Here is a 19,743-nt window from a genome sequence, read left to right on the forward strand (position 1 = left end):
CATCCAATCATATGCAACTATTAGACGTAAGAGCTAATATTAAAATATCCCACACATAAGAGAATGGTTAATCGATGGATTGCCTCTCATGAAATAAAGTAGTATTAAGTCGTGAACCAACAGCTTATAGAACATATATAGGAGTTCTGATTGCTGTTCAAACAATAATAAATAAAAAAAATTTGAACTCACACTATTTAATTATTCTCGATTTAATAACTGATAAGTTATTATCTACATAATCTGGTATAAATAACTACTTGTTGACATAGGCTTTTCGTTGCTTAAATATTTTAATATAGATCCGTTAGAAGTTCAAGGTTACAGATCAATTAGTTAACTTCCAACACCATCAAAAATTTGGCAAAAATTATGATTGTTAGAATAGAACCTTATATTGATGATGGAAAGACATAACAAGAGAAATATAGACAATAGTTTGAAGAGACGTTAAGGAGTTGGCATTGGTTCCTCGTGCGAAAATAGAAACTTATTACACACGACAAAATTTACGTGTAACCATTATTAAACTAAATCATATTTCTTGAAAATTTACCTTTCGATAAACCAAAGACGAGCAGGCCACGCGGGTCCTCATTCCAACCACACGTTGTCTAAGTTCTGCATGGTGATCGATAATCACGGCTAAAGCGCTCATTGCCGAGAGCATTCCTGCAAATTGGAGGGCTTGCTTTTTTGTCACTTCTGAGTTGGTCTTGAAATACATGAGAAAACTGCCTAATAATAAGGGCTGTAGAGATCTAAATGTAAATCACCAAAATTATTTTCTATTTAGATAAATTTTTGATGCATACAAATAAAACTGCTTTGCATTATAATTCATTTATATAATCTATAATATAATAAACTACTGTAACTGTAAAGCTTACTTGATTCCTACAAAAGCAAGATAAAGTAATCCATCACAAAAATGACTCTTCCAAAATGTTCGAAGTAGCGCTTTATAAAATTTTGGTCTTCGATTTCGTTTTTCGGCATTATTAAGTTCCTCGTACCAATTTCTGAAACAAAACGTTTAATTATTTATCTTTTACCTATAAGTTTGTAAAAATAACTATTGTAGTTTCAGATATATTAACAAAATTATTCTTGTTGAAATTTAAATAAAATGACAAAATAAATGACAAGCTTGAAAAATTATTCTTAAAAGACTGTTTGAATGTTTAATTTTATTAATTTTTATTTAATGTTATATATTTGTAGTTTATATTAAGTGATACGTGTACAAAGCTATCTATGAACTCTTAATACTCTAATTTTCTCATATTATCTTTAGTTTATAATTTGTACACTTTAAAATGAAATTATATTGTATTATGGCCTTGGGCGTTGAATAAATAAATAAATAAATATGATAGACGAAATAAGAACTTCTTTTCATCAAAGTTATTGTTTTAATCAGTAATTTCAAATGACTAATTTGCTTCAAAGTATCAGATAAACAAATTATTTTCACGTTAGGTAAATCAGACCTTTAAATTATCAATTTATTTTATTTAATACGTTTGATACTTTATTATATGTGACAGGTGTACAGTAAAAACATTTTTTTCACGCAATTCAACAATAATTGGACGGTAAGTAGAATTTACTGATAACGTTGTTTTTTACAATAGTGACACAAAATACGTGCATAAACAGACCATTTTACCAGATATGACGTATTATTAAGTGAGATATATTGTAGAAAATATTAACATCATAGGCTTTAGATTTAAATACGAATTTAATTATATAGTCACTCCTTTATTTTTTTGCTCCTTGAAGTCTTTTGATTATTTATGTATATTTTATAAAATCTATATAAAAATTTAAAACTCTTACACTATATGATGCAATCAGAGTTTTTTCAGCTTCATGAACTTCATACAAATACTAGTATTAAAATTAGTTTAATGGAAAACACTGATTTCGTTCAATGAACATGTAGAGTTATATTTTATATAGATTTATTATAATTAAAGTTTAATGCGCATTGGCTAAAAAAATATGATCTATAATTTTCTATCTATTTATAAAAATGAATTACGTTGAATAGTAAATTGAGTGCACTTTTCGATATATGTGGCGCACAAATGTACAATTTTGATTGATGATAAACTTACAACATAGAGAAAAACATTAGGATATTCCTTGTACTAAATAAGATGAGGTCTTGAAGCAAATATTGAATTTTCTTATTCAAATATATATAATTTATAATAATAGAATTTCACCTTTCTAGCAAGTCACCAAGCGCCTTCGCTTGATCGTCTTCCACAGTTTTCGTGAGGTCCTTAGGGGTCAGACCCCGTTTGAATCCGCGCCATATAGTCGGTATCAACGACAAAAAGAACAATTTCGCAAAAGGGTTGCTATTTTGTAACGGATTTGTCTTTTTTGATTTTATAGTCGCGTCCATGACTGCCGGATTCAAATTAGAACACCAGACCTGAGACCAGTCCTCATTTTTCATCGACGGTACATTTGCCAACGGTGGGGACATTTCTGTAAAAAACCAAATAATTATTACTAGCGCAATTATTATCGCTGTTTTAATTTAAAATGCGCATATAATTAAGATTAAGGAAATTGCATTATATGCAATTCTATGAAAAATTAATGATGTAAAACTGCAATTGATAGATATAAAATAGAACAAAGAATAAATATGATTAATTTTTGTGCTAAGATAAATAAATTAAAATTCTTAAGAACCAACCTGCATTTGACGAACCTCCAGATATCAATTTGCTTTATTTATTCGTTTATGACAATATTCTCCACATCCATGAGCACCACTTAATATTTTTATCAAAACATTTTTTATATTAATTTAACATAAACATTGTTGACTGTACTATCTGCTTCACAAGTATAAAATCTCGATTGTATTTGCACTGATTCGAAACAGTCGACGTATTTACTTGTAACTCAAATATTAATCACAACCAAGAATGTTGATTCAAAAGGAAAATTGAGCATAAAAATATAAAAATATATTCTAGAGTTTAAAGTATTCGTCAAAGTTTTTAATTGACACTACAATGCAAATACAAAATATGTAACACTGATAACAAATTCAGCTCTTTGGGTTATATTTTTAGAATTTTATTAGCACAGTCATGTATTACTGACTTTTCATAAAAAATATATTGAAAAATAATTTATATTAAATTGAAACGCATTTTTTATTTCATAATTTCTTTAAATGCATTCACTTCTTAGTTTAATTTAAAATCCTTAACGAATATATTCTATGTACGAATCTAAATAACAAAGTAATGAAAACAATTATAATTTGTTTAAACATAATTGAAGACTGTTATTTATAATAATAATATCTAAAATAATGTTTCAATTTTCGACATCCATTCTGATTTTTTTATCATCTCTAAATCTTATGGTAGAAAACGGGATATACGCGTATATATTTAACATTTTTGGATTAAGTAGTTAATTTTTATTTTGAACGAAGTAATTCAAAATGATTTATTTAGGCCAAAATAGGCAATATAGAGATAGAAAAATTATATTTCAAATAAAATAAAATATGGCATTATAAATATATACAAAAATGTTTAAATGCAACCCTGGAAAAGAAAACTTTAATGAATATTATGTTCTAATCGACATATTATTACTCGCAAATTGCTTTACTCCATAAACTATAATTTTGAATTAGATAATATAATGCACGTGTACATGTAGAAACAATCTTCAAACTCGCAGATTTTAGATCATTTCAATATTTATTCAAGCAACCGCTTAAATTAAAATTAACTAACAGTCATGCATGCTTCTTTTTTACTAGTAATAAATATTTTTAAAAGGTAATATAATAAAGATTCATGTCGTTGTTCGTACATTTATATTTAAACAGATGTCATATGAATAAATATTGAGATTTGATTTTATCAAATATTTATATACACAATTCAAAACAAACTGCATAAAAGATTTGTACACCGAATATGCATTCCGTTTCAATTTATTATATTTATCAAATTTACTTTCCAGAAATTTGAATATTTTCTTGGCCTTGATCACTGTTATCAACTTTTGCATGAAAGTGATCCAACACGTGCGTTAATATCAATTCGTCAGAATCAGTACCACTACAATTTACCATTTCTCATAATCAATTACAAAACATAAATATTTAATCACACTTGAATGAGGATATATAATTTAAACTTTATTTTCAATCCATTCTCATACAAATGTTAATATTAAAGTCACATAATGCTGCATATTGACGCAAGTTTACATGCACAGTACATTATAGCAAGAATTTGTTGTTTACAACTTACAACCTCACAGGAATTTACTAAAGCTTCATTGAAATAATTGCGATGTACTAAATTAAAAAATTCTTTAAATGAACTATGTTAAAACTATGTTAAAATTGTCGAAGATAAACGCATAACGAATATGAAATTGTTGGAATAAATTACATATAAAAAACTTATAAATGAATTAGTTATAAATTATAAATGCACCGATAAAATTGCGTCTAAATACACTTAATGCGTAATACTTTTAAAAAATCAAAATCATATATGATTAAAATTTGTCAAAATATATACATTATTTATTTACAAAATTAATCGATTTTCAATATACATTAAGAGATAAGTACTATTTGACAAATTCACATGTCCAACAGACAATGTTAAGAAATGTTTTTATGAAAAGCGTAAACTTTACTCTATATGGAAGATCATTATTAAGTATAAAAATTTTATATTTATTAATCTCACACACAATATATAGCGTCTTATTATATAATTCAACTGAGTTTCACATGAATATCTTTATAGATATTTTATAGTAGTTTTAATTTATGTACATCAGTTTTATAGGCACTAAATGTAATAATATTTATAATATTTCATTTTATATAAGTCAAATTTATAAAAATATCAATTTTGTACATTAAATTCTATCACTAGATTTTCGTAAACATACATATAAAAATATGTAAATATTTTGTAACACGTAAATTAAAATATATCTAATTTAATACTTATTTTAAGAACAAACAACAAAATTAAAGCTAAGTATCGTTATATTGTGAACTATTAATCTAACCGTCTTTCGAGAGGAAGAAAACATAGATAATTTTAGGCTAAGATTATTAAGTAAATATTTTAAGTATTGATTATATTTAATATTAAAATTATATATAATATTCAATCATTAAAGTTATGGTCTGCGATTGCGTTTATAAACGGTAAGGTGGCATAAAAAGTTTAAAAATCAATGTATTAGTTTGAGAAATAACATTGAAAAAAAAAATCAAAATAAAGTTAATGATAAAAACAACTTTAAACCGCCTAACACTCTAGAACGCCTAAAAATCTTAGTCCGAAAAACATAAAGAAAAAAAAAACTTTTTGAATCAACATCCACATAAAAAAAAGAATTCGAAACAGTCTATAATTGGGAACGTGCACAGTAATTAAAGGCACATATTTAAATTACATTTAAAACATACTTATGAATTCTATATTAAGTAGTTATACTGCGAGTATAGAGAATCAAATTTTAATTCTATCAAAAAATCTCAAAAGTATATATTTCTGTCCAATCAACATGCATTTTAAAGTTTTCATATATATCACATATAACGTTTTAATATATGCATAGTACATTTTGACGTTGTATTGTACAATCACGATTAATTATGAATACTATTGTAATGCTGAAGAAGTTGGTCACCCGTTTTCATTCAACCAGACGCTAAAATTTGTTATAATTATAAAAACATTACGCTTAAAGTATTACTGTAATTAGTGAAAACATCGGTTTAAGACCGTATATTTATACACAGTGGTATAACGATAAGTTAAAAATGGCCCTAAATATTTAGAGCCAACGACCTATATGCTTCATCAACATGGACCTGATAAGTTCTAACCCTGCATTAATTTATAAAGCTTTGATATTACCCAACAGCATTCAGATCATCGTTTCCAAAGAACTTGTATGGACTTTGTTTTCAGCCGTTTTCCTAGCAATTGCCATAAGTTGTTCCGCTTCTTGTCGACCACTTTGATCCACCATGGATCGGAAAATTCCATCTTTGACATTTAACAATTCTATAGGAGAAGCAAACTCTGCAGCCTGGCCGGCATCCATAACCAACACCCGATCAGAATCCATGACGGTGTGAAGACGATGAGCGACCGTGAGAACTGTACATTCGGCGAAACGTGAACGAATCGTCCTTTGGATTAATATATCAGTTCTACAAAAAAAAAACAATTCCAAGTATTACTTAAATAGTACATCAACAACAATAATCAATAGTGCATACATAATGGTAAACTTACTGAGGGTCAACATTGGCCGTCGCTTCGTCCAGTACTAAGATCTTATTCTCTCTTAGAATAGCCCTGGCTAAGCATAGAAGTTGCCTTTGTCCGACACTGAAATTAGACCCGCCTGCCATAACTGGAGCTTGAAGACCCAAAGCACTTGCACCCAATTCTCCTAGTTCAACCTCATGCAGTGCAGTCCATACGGCGGCATCCGAATATTCTTCAAATGGATCAAGATTTCTAAAAAATATAAATTTGCTAAAATTATTACTAAATCATATATCAACAGCAATAATATATTATTTATCGTATTGACATAATATTTTAAAAGACCTCCGCCAGCACTTTTTTTATAGAACAGATTTGCAAAACTCTAAATCATTGTATTTTTTTCTAATTCAAATTTACCTTCGTAATGTTCCAGAAAACAGTACAGGATCTTGTGGAATGATGGACACTTTTGATCTTAGTTTATTCAAAGAAATTGTAGCCGTATCGATGCCATCAATTGTTATAGATCCTTCAACGCGGGCTAAGCGGAATATTGCCGCAATCAAGGACGATTTGCCAGCGCCTGTTCTTCCAACTATACCAATCTAAAACAGAAAACAAAATTATTTGGTTAAATGAATATATTTTTATAAAGCTTAACACTTTTATATATTCCTTTCATGTATAGCTAATATAAAACTAATTAAAAACCGGTGATAATCAATGAGAATTTCAAAAATCAGTGAAATTTTATTTTTATTTTTCTACCTTTTCTTTTTCGTTGATCTCTATATCCAAGTGTTTCAAAACTGGTTCCTCCCCTTCCACATAAGTTAAAGTCATGTCTTCAAACTTAATTGTACCTTTCTCTGGCCATAATTTAGGCACTTCTCTAGGAACCTTCGGTTCTGTTTCTGGCGGTAATGATTTATATTCAAGAACACGTTCCACTGCCATCATTTGGTTAGCAACTTCTGCACTTTGCCGGATACCCCATTGCATCATTCCGGTGAGGGCCATCGCCTGAGTGATGGCCAAACCGACTTGGTCGCCCAATCGTTCTGGTAAACAGAAATATAATATTTATTTTATTCATATTTTTTAGTTTTTAAAATAAATTTTAGTCATTTAAGAGAAACAAATATGAAAAATAACTAATATAAAATAATAAATCTAAAGATACATTAATATTATGATCATCCATTAAAACTATTACATACCTTGTCCTGCAATTAGAAAACTGAAAGTGACAGCAAATATAAATAGCAAGCACATCAGATCTAAGCTGAAACCAAAAGCAGTGCTAGTTGCAATGAACATGTACCATGCACCACTGTGGCGATCTTGATGTGAATCGAATTCACTCGTTAATTCACTTTGGGCTCCAAACGCCCTCACAGTCGACAAGCCAGCTAACGATGCTGCAAGGTGAGAATATGCTGGACTTCGGGCTTAAAAAATAAAATATTCTGATTTGAACACAAATTCAAAATTCAAAAACAATATAGCTTATTACAGTTTCATAAGTAAGCTATAAATAAATAAAATTCGATTAATGTTATCTGTAATTACAATACGTACTTATTCCTTCAAGACGTTTAATATTTTTTGATGTTTTTAAGTAAATTCTTCTCACAAATATGAAAACTATTCCAAGAACGCCGACAGCTATCAAAAATAATGGATTTACAGTTGCCGTTAATATTAAAGCGCCAACTATAGTCAGTATGATCTGAAAAGAATAGAATTAAATAAAATATACGATTTTTTTCAGCAAAGCTATGAATATACAAAATGTACCTGTGATGAATCAAGCAAGGCTTTAGGTAAAAATTCATCAATAGCGCCCATGTCTTTTGAAAATCTATTCATAATCCGTCCTGAAGGGTTTGTATCAAAAAATCGCATAGTTGTCTGAAAAAAAATTAAATTATTAATATTTATTTTATTCTACTAATATTTAAATTATCTGATTAGTTATACTTGTAAAATTCCTTTGAACATAGAATCATGTAATCTTTGAGAAGCCCGTACACATACAGTGTAGAAAAATATAGAACTGCAAATAATAAGAAAATACAGAAAATTAAACTAATCCAAAAATATTGAATCATAATATAATCTTTTCTACGAACCGAGTAATAGCTATTATAAATAGTGAAGCAACTAATCCTCCATGAATATACATGCAAGTTTCAGTGCTAAGTAAGTTTTCAGTATTACTTGATGTTTGGTTTGTAGATAAGTCATTAAAATCACTTGAATTTATCGTGGCAGATGAGTTATAGAAATGACGGAGTTCTTCTTGTGCAGTCCTGAAAATACAACAGTTATTACATAAGCTTTTAAATTAAAATAAAATCAACAAATTCGAGAGACTTTGAATCGAACTTACAAAAGAACGATAACAGACTTTCCAAGTATCATTTAATAGTTCACTAAATAAACAATAAAAAAATAATAATATTTAAGTGTTATATATTTTTGTTGAATGATAATCATTAAAATTCATTAAGGGTTATTATTATTATTATTATTCATTATAAAATTACCAGTATGAAACCCAATAATCAGCGGCACTAGCGGCAACTTGCGCTAACAAAAACAAGGCAAACATAGGCATCAACAGGATCGAGTTAGCACCAGCCTTGAAATATTGTGCTAGCAGAGATCCTTGAACCGTGCCTTTCGAAGATTTTTCAGCAACAGCTTGCGGACCTTCGTCGACATCCTCCTCTTGCTCTGAATCTGATTCATGAGTCGCAATAGAAGAAACTGACATTTTGCTCTAAAATAAATATTTGCGTTATTGGTTATAATATCGTTCGATTACTTACTTAACTTAAGAAATTACTTACTCTTGCTGATGTTTTTGATAACCTTCTTGTATATGGATCGGGAGACTCTACATTTTCTTGTTGACTGATTAATTTGGCTATATCTATTCCACTTCTTGATAAATCTTCGGGCGTTCCTTGCGCTTCAACTGTTCCCTGAAATAAATTTAAATATTTCAGTAATTTGTCAAATGCTGTGATTGATATAAATAATTTCAAATTTTTACAGTTGGCATTTTGAACTATTGTTAATAGTTAATAAAAAAGTTAATAAAATTACCCACATTATTCATTACGATGATCCAATCTGCTCCATTCAAATAATGTACTTGATGAGTGACAAGAATCCTAGTACATCCTTTTAATTGTCCTTTGGGTCCGATACATCTATCAAACAAATGCCGCCGACATGTGCGTCGACGCGGAGAGCGGGTCGTCCAGCAAGTAAAGGTCTGCACGGCGATAAACGGCTCGAGCTAAACTAACACGGGCGCGCTGACCTCCTGATAGAGATGCACCGCGTTCACCCACTAAAGAAATAATATTTGTTAAAATTAATTTCTTAAGAAGTAAATGAAGTATTGGTTAATTTAAATGAATCTATCTTTCAAACTAACAAACTTGTAAGATTATGTTCTCACTCGCTTGCTTAAGGGGTAATCTAGTGTAGAAATTCAAAAAATCGTTTTTTTTATTTCATATTTTCAAAGTTTAACTATCTAAGAATATGGGTACGAGAACGATTTTGAAAATTTGAATTATTTTCGGAGATATAAGCTTTTACTGACTCGGTCTCCATACTGGTTTGGCTTCACGCAAAACTTAAATGCGTTTTTCTCAGAACAGACTTTTTCAGTACTGTTGACAAGATTTCTCGAGTTTTAATCGACCGATTCACTTGAAATGTTCAGAGAGTCTTGTTTATAGACCTATCTATAGCCCGAACTAGGATTATCCCCAAATTCCAATTTTTACTATTTTTAAAAAATTCGAGAAACTCAAAAAAACAGTAAAAAACACTTTTTTTCCAAACAGTCGCCAATTTGTAAAAAAAATTTTTTACTCATCGCTAGTTCGGGCGATTGCGACATTATTGTAGATTAATAATCTTTTTATTTTTTGCATTTCCGATGGCTAGGAGGACTGAAATCATGTCAAGACTGAGGTGCTGATTTTTGAACCACCCACTTCATCAGCTGCCAGTTTTTACAATTTTCAACTTTTTTATTTTTTAATTTTTGTTTTGTATTTTAATAATATTAATAAACAAGTGGTAAACAAATGGATAGTAACAACATTCATTGCTTTCTTTCACTACACTTTAAAAATGACCTAAAATTCATCGCTCCACTCTAAAATACCCCCTTAACCAGAATATTTCTGGTTCCGGAAGGGCCTAGTATTGCGAGAAATATTTTCCGACGATTTTATCGCGAGACCTCCCATATAATTAAAAGTTCTATTATAAGACATTCTATACAATGCAAAGAATAAATTCTTTGCTGGATACATTAATCGTTAACCTTCGATTGCGATAAAAACTAAAGAGATTATCTATAAATATTTTGTAAAACGTAAGTAGAAAAGTAAATTCTAATACAACTGATTAAACTAAAACTTGCTTTATATAATTTCTCAATTCATAATATTCACTATTTTAGTATTCGAAAAGAATAGACAGTAGTAACTGATAGTAGTTACTCAATTATGAAGGTGATAATAATTTCCGACCATATCTATGTACTGGTCAGAAGAAAAGGCAAAACACAGCAATAATAAACAGACGCTAAGACGTTTCATGGTGCGTTAACATACTCCATTGCAAAACTAAAATACATTGTCAAGCTCATGCATCACAGCACGCCTAATTAAAACGTAATACAAATAGTGCTAACCGATAGTTTGATCGCCGTTCGGTAGTTGCGTGAAATCTCTTTGCAGCGCACAGCAACGTATCACATCGTTATAGCGCGATTTATCGTACGCCTGTCCGAATAGAATATTCTGCCTGACACTACTCGCAAATACCCAAGGCTCTTGACAGGCATAAGATACGCTTCCTAACACCTCGATGTCGCCTTTCGCCACGGGTAGCTCGCCAAGGATCAGTTGTAGGAGAGAACTCTAAAAACAATATCAAATTAACACAGTTTGTTGTAATGATATATGAGAAAATTACATAAGATTTACTACCTTGCCGGCGCCTACGCTGCCAATGACTCCAATCAATTTTCCTTTTGGAATGGTTAAAGTCAAGGAATTTAATGTGGGCTCATTTATTATGTCGTTTGTCCAACTGGCACATATATTTGATAGGATTACAACATTCTCGTTTAACGAAATCTGATGAAATTCTTCAGCTGAATTTAGCTAAAAATTATCAAATAATATTTAGCATTAATATTTTTCCCTATCATTATTTCATTTATTTTAACACTATTCCTACCGGGACCGCTCAAATGACCGTTTTTGATTTTTATATGCGGTTTCATATCAAACGTAATTGAATCGTTATCAAACTTTATGACTTTTCCTAATATGTGAGTATGTTACATTTTTCAATGTTAATTTGTTTTTTAAATTTTTATTTTTGGAAAAAAAATTGTATACTGTCTTACCTACCGCGACCGGTCATTTGACCGGTAGTTCAAGAAAATGTAAATTCAGAAGAATTTAGAGTGGTGTAAACTGCCTTCTGCAAATTTATATGCATTTTTTTCAATTCTGCACGCTTCGCACATGAGGCAAGGAGTACAAATATTGCACTTCTACGGTATAAAAAGTGGGTTATCTCATTTTTGCTCAATGTCTATGTGTAGACAGATTTTTACGAAGAAATCCAAACAACAAATTGATAGGTTTTGTTTTGAATCCAAAGGTTGGTTCAACTACATCGACATCAAATCAAATTGAAATAAAAAATGTTGTAAAAGACCACGTATTACTATCGTCAAACATATATTTTCAATAAAGGTGAAGTGTAAATTTAATAATATTCTGGAAAACGTAGTATAAAATTTTAGTAAACTTCAATATACAATGTAAATATAATTATAACCAGCAAATTGCACAAATGGGGTGTAAAATTTTGACAACCATCCAGTATACGTAGCAAACTGAAAATTTCTTTGAAGATTTGTAACCAATGAAACCGTATTTTCAAAATCGCTAGTACGATGTAAAAAATATATAACGTTTTTACCATCTTACTTATAGCTAAACTTTTAGTAAAAAAAAAACTGTGATGGTAATAACAATTGAAGAAATACAACAGCTACAAATACTGGTAGAACTAAAAATCAAGGACTTCATCACTCAAATAATATTTACAAATTTGGAAGCTAAGAAAGAAGGTTCTACTTTTCACTTACATACACATGCAGTATTATTTTAAACGTTGAAAAAATTACACTATAGTGCCGTATTATAATACGGGAGTCAATTCAATTGGTATTAGCGTCGTGTTTAGTGTAAATGTCATTAAAAAATAGTCGGAAATCATTCGGTAAAATATGAATTTTAGAGAGAATTTATCAAGGATTTACATTATTTTGGATTTATTCAGGATAAATCAGTTGTTTTCACCTAAAGAAATTACGGGAAGACGATGTACAAGGCAGTAACTTTCTATTCCAATTAACTTGCTGTATAGTTCCAACAAAAATTCAGAAAAAAATCAACTAAGTACAAGAACAAAACAGATTCCCTAAAAGAAAATATTCCAGATAATGTTTTAGAAAGTTGATAGGGCGAACAAAATCAGTCAAAAACGTAAAAAATGCGTGTGCAGAAAATACACTCTAAGAAAAAAAAAACGTAAAAAAATGTATAAAACACAATAAAATGTAGATTTCGCATTCTATAATAAAAGAAATATTTTGTTTTTGTATTTATAAACTCTTAATCTAGCATTAACTCTTCATTCAATACTGAAAAATATAGATTTTGCATGACCGGTCATTTGACCGGTCGCGGTAAGAATAGTAAACAAGAAATGAAATGTCGGTAGTGTTAAATATTTAAAGCGCATCATTCATTTGCCTTTGTGAACTTTAATAAAATCAGATATAAGAAAATAGTATAAAATAAACCAAAAAATCATAAAATAAGTTAATGTCTCCCAATGCTTTAGCTATTACAGATGTTAAGAAAGATCTTTTATTATGGTATAGGTAGTTTTAATCTTAATCTTTGCTTCCGACTTTTGAAGATCTTATATTTATTACTGACTCTATAAAATTACCTTATTCTTAATGTTCATGTTTATAATATCGGCATTGGCATTATTTTTTTCTTTATCAAGCATCTTTTCAGCTGCTATTTTTTCTTTGAGTAATTCATCTATAGATTTACGGCTCTGAAATTCTTCGTAATCCAAAAAGCGTTGCAATCTATTTATGGCTACCCAAGCTTCGGCTAATTCTGCTATGCCTCTCACAAACATTTGAGACATGGTTTGAGCCAGGATATTAAAATAAGATGACACAACGAATACCTAAAATAAAATCGAATAGTGTTAATAACATAATAAGGTACTAACGACGTCTAAACGGTGTACCTCACCTTCGCCGCCGTAAGTTCACCGTTCATTAGTGCGATCGCCAGCATCGTGCAGAACAAAGCCATTCTCGTTGTGAATAGCATAAAAGTCATGTAAAGTCTCGCACGTATGAATTTTTACGAACTACCTTAAGCTCGAGTCTTCTCGCTAATGCGACAAGATGCGTGTAAGGAATCTCCCAGGCGTACATTTTAATTACCTAATTAATAAGATGACATCGATTTCATGTCAATTATTTTAAATTGCAAATTATAACTTCGATAATTACATTATTATGAAACATGCCTGTACGCCAGATATAACCTCGTCCATAAGACGAACGCGTTCATCGGTTTTGAGTGCAGTCTGCAGTCGGAATATCGATGAAAGCTTTCCTGTATACGCTAAATTAATAATAATTATTTATTTACATTAAAAACTTGTGTAAGAGCATTGTTTACAAAGTGGATTTGGCACTAACATTGTATTGGAACAACTAGAAAGACAACTAGAATTCCGAAGATACCAGGCAGACCAATTTCATTCCATAGTAAATATGTCACTACTAAGCCCATCAATGGTGAAGACCACATATAGTGGATCAAAATAGATACTAAGTCAAACCTGCTAACATCATTTGATAAAAGATTCACAACTTTGCCTGGAGCGGTATCTCCTAATGAAATTCGCGATAAGCGAAGAGCCTACAATTATTAGGATATAATTAAAATCATAACATATAATAATATTGTTATAAGTGGTAATAAAAAAACCTTTCGATAAATAATACTGCAAACAGCCACTCGAACTTTCATCCCTAAATGGAAACCTCCAAAAATATATTGGTTAATAGTAATTACGCTTAATGCGTTCAAAATGACGATTCCACCAGCACACATCAATGCCTCTTCTTTCATGTTTTCTGCAAATATAATTCAATTCATAAGTAATAATTATAAACAATTTAATTGTAACATTTAAATTAAATAATATGTGAAATATACAAGTATATGTGCAGAAACCTATACACTTGCGCATGTTAATAAATTGTTATTAATTAAAAACATTCACAACCGCAATTAATTAAGAAATCAAACACCATAAATTTAAGACAGATGTAAGCTAGACACATAAAATAAAGATAAATAAACTTACCACTTCCATTTCTGAAAGTTTGTAATAATCTCCCGAGAAGCAAGGGCTGCCCAAGCCTAATAACGACTTCATTTAAAATTTGTATAAAACCCAATCTCGAAATTTCCCACCAAAATGTTCGAGCGATGGCTCGTATCAGTCTTGTTTTTGATTTTATTTGAGATTTTCTGGAAGCCCATTGTCTTGAAAATAGAAAAATAAAATAAATAACCATAGCAAATAAAAATAAGATTAATAATTAATTTTATAAATTACATTTTGAATTAGATCAAATTCAATGGTGTTAAAAATGTAATGATAATAAGTTGATAAAGCAATACAGATAATTTATATTAAAACGCAGTCAAAATTGAATATATATTAGTATTTATTTATTTATTTAGGTAACGCCCATTAAAAACCTAAGATCAGGATTATAGTATTATTTAATTAGCAATTGGAAGATTAAGGAATCTTCATTCTCACAGAGTTTAGTTATATGATAAATTATCTGTTGTATGTTAATTCTTTCGCAGAAATAATTTAATGAATCGATTTGAACACAAAATATTTTATTGCTAGACACTACCAGAATAACGTATGTGTACGTCTACGTGCAATGTATAATTAACTCGTATCGAGCGAGTTATAAAATACAAACAATACTTAGGTATGCCTGCAATGACATATAGCTCTATAAACTGAAATTTAATTTATTTTAATCGAAAGAGATTTATTTAAATGTGTAGTATTGTAAATTATACGCAAGTAAATCATTCAACACAAAATGCGTTGATAACCTTTCAAACAAAAGTGCAATGTAATAAATTTTATGCTGTCAGAGATATTTCTATCACACAAAAGACAATATAATTTTAATTATTTAATGCAATGTTGCATGTGCCCTATATTTATATGATAAAATATGAGTTTTTGTTTACAGTTTATTCAATTACAATTTTAAGCATTGCTATCATACGATAACGAGTTGCAAACTTAAAAAAATCATTTCTCACCAAAACAATAATTATATAATTTATTTTTTCAAAAATTTGCCTGGGTATATGCATCGTGGAAAACATAATATGTATTTTTTCATATTTTAATTATTGCAATATTTGCGAATCTATATATCACTCATATGATTGGAAATATTTATGAGATTTTCAGCATGTGCTATCATATGATAACGAGTTGAAGTACTTTATAAATATTTTAAAAAAATGTATTCAGTACAAACAAAATTTACTATTTCTTCAAAGATTAATGTTAGCATATATGAACTAAAGAAAAAAAACTTTCAACATTTTAATTATTTATTGCAATATTTGCTCTATATATCACTTTATATGATGAACTTTTGTTTACAATTTTTCTATTTACAATTACATCATTTTCTACGAATTGTAATAAATTATAGATGTTTCAGAAAAAAATTCATTCTACCTCTGCTGTAAGCAGCACATAGATTTAAATTTTTCAAAGATTTTTTGTCTGATGTATTTGTATCACAAAAAAGATGATAAGAATTTTTAAACATTTTAATTAATTAGAGCAATATTTGCGAATGCTCTATATATCACTCATATTATGGAAATATGAATTTTTATTATATTATATGGTATCATATGATACCGAAATAAAATACATTACAAATACATCAAAAAAGTTATTTACTATAACACTGTATTCACTACATAGAAAATGCAACAATGTTCAAAGATTTACCCTACATTTATTATTACTGCTGAAACTATGTCAAAATTATTAATAAATTTAACAATACTTGAAAATAGTAAAATGAAAACTTATAAAACATTTCTGAACAAATAATGATTGTAATTGTAAGAATGTATGTATTTATGTATAACACTAAAGAAAAATATCTCCATGTATCATTTTCAAATTCTCATAGAAAAAAATCACTTATTGAAAAATATTCATAGAAATAACTCCTGAATTGATAGCATAAATGATTACAGCACATGTTTCATAGGTGTGTTATTAACTCATTACCTTTTCATTGTATTGCTGTTTACGCAAGATGTTAATGATAAACACAAAACTTAAATAGTCATCATGATGAAATATATTACAGATTTATTTATAAGTAACTGAGAAATAAAATGACTAATCATATCTAGACAATGGGATTCACATCCATTTACTAACATACTTTATGAATTATGATTAAATATTTACAAATCATAATTTGAATCTAGTTTTATTCTGCAAGATTATATATGAAATGAATGAGAGAATAAAATGACATTGCTGTCCACGGGATGTTTATATTAGGTAAACAATGCAGTTTGTAAAGCAACACATAATTTGCTAGAACATCATACACAGGAAATCCTGTTCATGGATGAAAAATCAACTAATAGATAGACATACACAAAACATAGGCAATAATAAATTTAATCAACTAATAATCAGAAATTTATAACTTTAATAGAAATTTTAAGTTTTCTCGACTTTTTTTGTATATGTAATAATTATGGTCCGAAATTATTACTTTAGCTTCATCAATTTATGCATCAAAATATTTTTGTATTAATTAATTAATGTGAATGCTGTGATTTGATTCAGATACATTTTGCTCATTAAGATGTACCACATAATTTATCTAGGTATTATTTTTTATAGTTATAAATGTAATGATAAGTTAACAATGTCATCTATATGCAGTTCTATTTAACTCGATCGGATTACAAAAAGTTTTAGCGGCTTATAAACGTATATTCAGATTATGTTCATTCCTCTAAGTAGGTTTAGTAATGCAAAAGTAAAAGAGATAAATCCACTTTAAACACCGGCTATAACCTTTTAAAACACGGGTTTTGTTAAAGTTTTGATCACATGTATTAAAAATAATTATGTGTTTTACGTATTATTCGTGTCTCTTGAATATAATTCTATTGTTGAACCGGCATTGGTTATTAAGTAATTATTGCTGCTCCATGACATAAAAATTATATTGTCAAAGAATACTTATTCAACATTTAAAGGCACGCAAGCCAATCTTCGCAGCAATCACACAATATATTGTCCAATCAGCGTAATAATAATAATATTGATAATGTGGTCGCTGAAGGTAAATATTCAATTCATTCATGAATAATATTTGAATTATTTCACGCCCAAAAACTATTGTCATGCTATTTATATTTGCATTGGGTAAGACTGAGTATCGGCAAATATTTATTTTTCATACCCCTAAGTGGAAAGGGTTGTTCACCCGTATCATTATTGTTTATTTTTTCGACCAAAATTTTCTATTTTATTTTTTATAGCTCTAAATTATCACTTCTATCCCAGATTTGAAATGACATGTTTTGAATTTGATAGAAAACAAGCATTTCACTCAAAATTTCCAAAATTGAAATGTCTAAACTTTCAATTTCATAGATCAAATACACATAAACCAACCAAATTAGCTTTCTGGCAAAAATGAAAATTCTGCATTTTATTACCGTATTGTTTAAATCTTATTTAATAGTGACACGAGTAAACTAAACCACTGTCATATTTTTGCTCGTTATATCCATATATCATGGTTAACCAAATCGATAAATCAAATGTCATTTGAAAGTATTAAACATCTCTACAAATGCAAAATAATTATATATGGTTACTTAGATCATTCGTTAGAATATTTAATAGTAAATTTATTGCTTATGAAAGACACTGAGCTGATTTAATAATTTCTCTGACTATGATTGTAGATTCTTAGATATCCCTCAGAATGTAATATAATTACACAACTATGTTTAATATAATAAATTAATAAGGGTAATAATTCGAATACTTAGAATGTTTAACAAAAAAAGTCAATAAAGGCCATATTTATGTCAAACAATAAAAGTAAATGTGAATTAGACAGAAAATAAATATTTCCAAAAAGCACTGCCCAGTAGTGAATTCACAAAGTTTAAAATATACTTTCCGAAAACAATAGCTGAAGTAAAAATAAAACGTTTACGATTGAACCATAAAAATCTCGTAAAATATTTTACAAAATTTATGTTCACCAAATCGCATGCCATAATGCACCTAACAGCTTCATTTAGAGAGAACCTTCATCATATATAAGGATTTAATCTGTAATTTATCGCAGGAATCCAATAATTTAATAACTGGCTGTTTAGAAACTCGTAGTTTATGAAACATCAATGAAGCACCTAAACAGTTTTTAAAGCGAATTAAAATATGGGAGATATGATGTGATTAGTAGTTGAAAAAAAGAATATATGTATTATGATACATATAAAGTTCAAATGTAAAAATACTTAAAATATACCTTTTAAACACTTCAAATAAATTAGCAACAAATAACTACCAAAATAAAGTAATAAAAATATCGTAAAATATTTTACAAAATTTATGTTCAAATCGCATGCCATAATAGCTCATTAGAGAGAACCTTTCTAATTTATCTAAAGAATCTTCAAAAGTCCAATAATTTAATAACGCTGACAGTTCAAATAGTGGTAGGTTTTAAAAAATCTTTGCACTTCAACTGCTTGTGAATTAAAATATGTAAAGTCCAGGAATAAAATGACAAAGTTTCAACTAAATTGCCAATAAATAATTAAGAGATTAAATAAACTATATGTGATAAAATATCGTAAAATATTTACAAATTTATGTTCACCAAATCGCGTATCATAATGTACCTTACAGCTTTATTTCGAAGGAATCTTTCATCATATACAAGGATTTAATATGTAATTTATTACATGCACTTCACAAGAATGAGTTCGTCGGAAAGACAATGAAAATCTTAACACCTTCGCATTTGATAGTACCTAGAAATAGTTCTGTTGGATTTTTTGCATGTAGACGCACGAAAGCCTCAGACACGCATAGATAAAAGCAGTTCGCGCGACACTTACCTTGTATTAGCATCTAT

The 19,743-nt window shown here is 28.9% G+C and overlaps 2 protein-coding genes across 2 annotated transcripts; both read right to left on the minus strand.

The window, feature by feature from the left end:
• Positions 1-535: 535 nt before the first annotated feature.
• Positions 536-2,506, minus strand: LOC113371018 (multidrug resistance-associated protein 4-like). Its single transcript, XM_026611670.1, has 3 exons — positions 2,238-2,506; positions 891-1,022; positions 536-761 (listed from the first exon to the last, which is right to left on the minus strand). Exons 1-3 carry the CDS (start codon positions 2,504-2,506, stop codon positions 536-538), a joined length of 627 nt encoding a protein of 208 aa, XP_026467455.1.
• Positions 2,507-5,720: 3,214 nt separating this feature from the next.
• Positions 5,721-16,852, minus strand: LOC113371020 (probable multidrug resistance-associated protein lethal(2)03659). Its single transcript, XM_026611671.1, is given in 23 exon segments — positions 5,721-6,253; positions 6,339-6,566; positions 6,735-6,922; positions 7,086-7,378; positions 7,538-7,768; positions 7,899-8,049; positions 8,118-8,231; positions 8,301-8,376; positions 8,453-8,632; positions 8,870-9,105; positions 9,176-9,310; positions 9,439-9,558; positions 9,560-9,684; positions 11,050-11,278; positions 11,348-11,524; positions 13,398-13,649; positions 13,718-13,815; positions 13,818-13,914; positions 14,001-14,098; positions 14,176-14,398; positions 14,468-14,616; positions 14,850-15,031; positions 16,845-16,852. Coding segments are annotated over 23 exon segments (3,879 nt in total). The 3' UTR covers positions 5,721-5,964.
• Between the last annotated feature and the right edge of the window lie 2,891 nt (positions 16,853-19,743).

Source organism: Ctenocephalides felis, unplaced genomic scaffold, assembly GCF_003426905.1.
Source record: "Ctenocephalides felis isolate EL2017-DRISC unplaced genomic scaffold, ASM342690v1 CF-g0.4_SCAFFOLD_01492, whole genome shotgun sequence".
In the NCBI taxonomy this organism is placed as follows: domain Eukaryota; kingdom Metazoa; phylum Arthropoda; class Insecta; order Siphonaptera; family Pulicidae; genus Ctenocephalides; species Ctenocephalides felis.

Bases quoted from the DNA above. Each gene is read 5' to 3' on its own strand.
- LOC113371018 (XM_026611670.1), bottom strand. From the start codon at position 2,506: ATGTCCCCACCGTTGGCAAATGTACCGTCGATGAAAAATGAGGACTGG. The intron at 1,023-2,237 runs GTGAAATTCTAT...GTTTTGTTTCAG, and splicing joins CTTGGTGACTTGCTAGAAAG to AAATTGGTACGAGGAACTTA. The intron at 762-890 runs GTAAGCTTTACA...ATTTACATTTAG, and splicing joins CTTGCTTTTGTAGGAATCAA to ATCTCTACAGCCCTTATTAT.